The 5,000-nt window shown below is 29.3% G+C and overlaps 1 protein-coding gene across 2 annotated transcripts in view; it reads left to right on the forward strand.

Annotated features, from left to right (window-relative positions):
- Window positions 1-117: 117 nt before the first annotated feature.
- LOC140667915 (uncharacterized) overlaps window positions 118-5,000 on the forward strand; it is a 6,096-nt gene continuing 1,213 nt past the window's right edge. The window contains exons 1-3 of one of the 2 annotated variants that reach the window (XM_072896287.1): window positions 118-305; window positions 3,565-3,699; window positions 4,407-4,558. In XM_072896287.1, the coding sequence (XP_072752388.1) occupies window positions 285-305; window positions 3,565-3,699; window positions 4,407-4,558 (308 nt within the window). In that variant the 5' untranslated portion in view covers window positions 118-284. The remainder of the gene's footprint in view (window positions 306-3,564; window positions 3,700-4,406; window positions 4,559-5,000) is intronic. The other variant, XM_072896289.1, reaches the window with a different exon arrangement.

The following is a 5,000-nucleotide window of genomic DNA, read 5'->3' on the forward strand; positions in this document are numbered from 1 at the left end:
TTTCCCCCGTTCCCCCACTCTCTTTCCTTCTCTCTCTCCTTCTCTCTCTCTGTCTCTTCCTCTCTCTCTCTCTCTCCCTTTCTCTCTCTCTCTCTCTCTCTCTCTCTCTCTCTCTCTCTCTCTCTCTCTCTTTCTACACCCTTCTTTTTTTACTTTTCTTCTTGTAAATAATTGTCAATCTTTGGACTTAGTGCACATGGCTGGTGTCGGTTGTTTAGGAAATTTTGACTGCGGTGCTGGGTGCGTTTCTAGGACAGGGCAGAAACCCCGAACAGATTGCAGTAATGGCGAAAAATGCTTCCGAGGTTAGTACGAATTTATGATTGAGAAGATGTAATATGACAAGTTGAAAGTTTGAAACTCTTCATCTTGCTTTGGTAAAAAAAACTACTGAAATGTGTGCCTTACACATGTGTACCTGTTCGATCGAGAAAATGTTGAGTTAGAAAATTGAAATTATTTTGTCATGTTTTGCACGCAGTTGTTCAATGTTCTTGTTATAGCATTTACAAATTAATTTGTGCATTGTTAAATTATTGCTTTTCTAAATTTGCTTGTGTTTATACTCATCGTGGCTTGTTTTTTTTTTTTTTAATGAAAAACTATACATATAACTATACATATATGTATATTGTATATTTTATATATGCATATTAAAAAACGAGTAAATAAGAGCCACGCGCAACGATAGCTGACGCAAATGAATAATTATTCGTATATGATTATTTCAAGAATTTAATATTGTATACGTTTTGACACTTTTTTTGGGCCATCTTCAACTATATAAAAATATAAAAGATCAAATAGAAATCTAGAAAATAATATAAATATATCAATAATAGTAACAGAATAAGCAGAATAGAATGGATAAAATTATATACATACGTCAATTATAAGTTTTATCCTGCTTATTAATGCATTAAACAGACACAAATGCACATCCTATTGGTGGATGGTTAACGTTCCCATCGGTCCCAAACGCGAAATATTTTTTTTTCAGAGAGATATTTAAACTATGAATTGCACCAACAGCTTTGTTAAAAATGACCTTGAATGACCTCTAAATACAATAAAATTATTATTAGCACATTATGACTTTTTTGAAATAACTTTCCTAATTATTATATTTTTCATATCTTAAAATATCGAAGATATTTCATTTTAAGTCTATTTACGACAGATTAAAAACATTAATAATAAGATTTAAGAATAATAATAAGAAGAAGAAGGCCGCGAGTTTCAAGGCTCAATCAAAACCGAATTATAATAATCGAAAGTAACGACACTTATTCGTAATAATTTAATTTAATGTATCGTTCATCAAAAATACGTCGAATTCGAGATTTAACAATATATATAATTAAACAAGTAAATTTAAAAGTTTCCTGTATGGGGTTTAAACAAATTAAAACAGTTTATACGTGTACATACATAAAGATGTTCTTTAACAAAGTTTTATATAAAATCTCATGTGTGTGGACTACAATGCATCCTACGTGAGTCAGATACCGAGATTATTAAAAACTCGCATAAAAAAAAAATACAATCATCAATAGGAATACTTCGCAACGGTTATTACAGAGTACAGATTATTAAATCATTGCTTCGATTAGGAAAATGTTCAAATTTTGGACGAGGAGCCATTTTTAAGAAAAGAAATTGATTCCTGAAATAATCTACATAATTATATATATAGATAAAAATTTTAAAAAATTAAATTAATCTACATAAATTGATTAAATTGATTTATATAATTAGACAGAAACAAGGCCTTTAACAAGGGGATTTTAAAATAATTTGTATTACCGAAATAACCAAAATATAACCTAACGAAACAATATATATATTTAATCTGCCATTAGCAGAAGTTTTCCATCAATTACAAGACACCCTGTATAATGGTATCCATTTCCACTCTGATTATTCTATTATTATTTGATTATTCTCTTATTATTCTCATATATATTCATGTTATTTTTTAGATTTCGATTTGATGTTTTATTTACTGAAGATGGTCCAAAAAAAAAAGGATCGAGACGTATACGACATTAAATTCTTGAAGTAATCATACGGGTAATTCATTTGCATCAATTATTATCGTTGCGCGTTGCTCTTATTTTCTCGTTTTTATATCAACGCCATATCTCGCATATAATAGAACCTGATTATTGTACACACACACACACACATATATATATATATATTTATTGTATATATACATAAATACTAATAGGACGAGCCATTTTTATGTCTCCAACTAAATATTTTTCATCATGCCTTTTACAAAAAAAAAAAAAAAAAAAAAAAAAAAAAGGGTTTAGTAAAAAAGTTATTTAATTCGAAGGGGAAAAAAGATAGGATATTAGTTTGACCCCCCCCCCCTTCCCTCCTTCCCTTAAATGTAAATGCCAAAGTTAAATAGTCAATCTAGTTTTTTTTAATGAAACCATCCTAATTTTTTTATGTAAATCGAATGAAAAGCAATTGATGTAAAAAAAATAAATGTGTCTTCTCATTTTATTTTGTTGCCTCGATATAGTATATCGAGGCAAGATAATAGAAAAGTGAACATTTTACTTAATTCATGTAAAATTATGACAAATTAAAGTATAAAATGTCTCGTAAACTATATTCAATTTTTGGCCATTATATCCTTACAACTATTTATGCCAAATAGTGCAAAGAATCAATTTATATAAATAAATTAGGAAAAATAATATTTTGCAATTTTCACAATAATTACTGAAATATTAATTAAAAACAATAGATGAATAAGCGCACGTTTCGTGCGGCTAGACTAGACCATAATGTACATACGCTTTAGCCATACCAGCGGCGAGTGTTGCTACAAACGGCTACAACGGCTATACATGTACATACATATATCTACGAGCGGTGCGTAATGAATTTTTGTGTTCTATTAGCAATCGCGTAACCAAATGAGCAGTCCCTTTTTTTTATCACACGCTAATACGCACGCAAATTGGTATTTTCTAATAAAGCTTTTTAAACTAATTTTTCATCAATTATTATAATTTTTCTACTCAATTTAACCCTCTATTTAACACTCTAATATACCTATACACGAGAGAGATGATATGATTATTATTATTATTATTATTATTATTCCATATTTATATATAATATAGGTATGTACATATATATATATATATATATATATATATATATATATATATATATATATATGAATATATATGTATGTATAGTATATGTATACATAAAATGAAAATTATCTTTGTAATGTATTATACATAGAGATTAAGTTTTAGATAATTTTTAGACAGCGCACGCGAGAAGAAATCTCAAATTAACATATTTTTAAATTAACAAAATTACAATTTTGTTATGATTCTGTTAAACTTTAACTTTATTCCAATTTAATTTTGTATAATGTAATTATATATAATTTAAAATTATAATATGTAATTATACAATATATTTATGTGTATATATATATATATATATATATATATATATATATATATATATGTATAATTTCCGTAAATAATTTCGCTTACATCTTTGCTTCTTCGTGTTATTAAGCAGTTCATCAGCATAGTTATCAATCTGCTGGATGCTCTGAAGACATCGTTCTCTCACCGTTCCTTGACAGCTCGTTCACTCGGGAGGCGCGACACCATCTCTGAAGCTGCGATTGCATCAATCTCTATGTTGAAGGTAAAAATGATAATTAAAAATATTTGCCAATAAATACTAATTAAAATGTGATTTTTTTTTTAAATAATATTTGGGAAACTGCTGCGCTAAGAGAGAATTATCACAATATATCTATATTGCATAATTATTATATGTAATAATAATACTTCTTATAATTATATATTATTATATATTTTTTACATAATTTTATTGTAATTATTCATCTCACATTCTTGCAAAAATTGTATCACATTATTATACTTATTTATTCTTATATATTATACAACTGTTTAGATACAATTTGTGTGTGTGTGTGTGTGTGTGTGTGTGTGTGTGTGTGTGTGTGTGTGTGTGTGTGTGTGTGTGTGTGTGTGTGTGTGTGTGTGTGTGTGTGTGTGTGTGTGTGTGTGTGTGTGTGTGTGTGTGTGTGTGTGTGTGTGTGTGTGTGTGTGTGTGTGTGTGTGTGTGTGTGTGTGTGTGTGTGTGTGTGTGTGTGTGTGTGTGTGTATACATTTGTGTGCGTGGTGCGTGCGTGTATGTATTATACATATATATGTATATGTAGAAGAAAAAATCATATTATATAATATAATACAATATATATTACTTTACTACTTATTATTCAATTCACCTATTTGGCGAAAATATATATATATATATATATATATATATATATATATATATATATATATGTCTCATGTGTGTGTGTAATTCGTTTGTTTCGTCAGGGCTACATGAGATCTGTCAAGTCCTTTAGCTACGTAGGACGTGCCGAGGAGGAGGGTCAACATGGATGCGCCGAGAGAGCTCTTTGTGAGGCCAGCGCAGAATGTATCGCTGATACGCAAGGTCCATCGTCAATCTTCTGCCAGCTTGGATCGTGAGTGTTTATAGTTTATTTCTTTGTTAGATGTTTAATAATAATTAATTTTATACACATATATACGTGTACGGGTACCGGCGACAACTTCAGCGTTACACACATACAACAGAAATCATACGTATACATATGCACTAACTTCATGTGTATGCGTGTGATCCTGAAGTTGCCGATGGACACCATTTCTGCCGTTGCGTGTACACAACATGTAATAATCGATTTAATAGTTTCCTCATTTTACTTTTACAACAACTTAAACAAGTTAATTTTTTTACGTGTACCACAAAGTCTGAACTTTAGTCAAAATTGTATTAATTGTAATAATCCTTTGAGGTCGGCGTACGTAACGTAGGTGTATATACGCATATACACCTACGTTACCTACCTAGTTGTTTTTTTTTTTTTTTTTTTTTTTTCTTTACAACGTGGGCATAATTTTCAC

This window comes from Anoplolepis gracilipes, chromosome 7, assembly GCF_047496725.1.
Source record: "Anoplolepis gracilipes chromosome 7, ASM4749672v1, whole genome shotgun sequence".
NCBI lineage: Eukaryota > Metazoa > Arthropoda > Insecta > Hymenoptera > Formicidae > Anoplolepis > Anoplolepis gracilipes.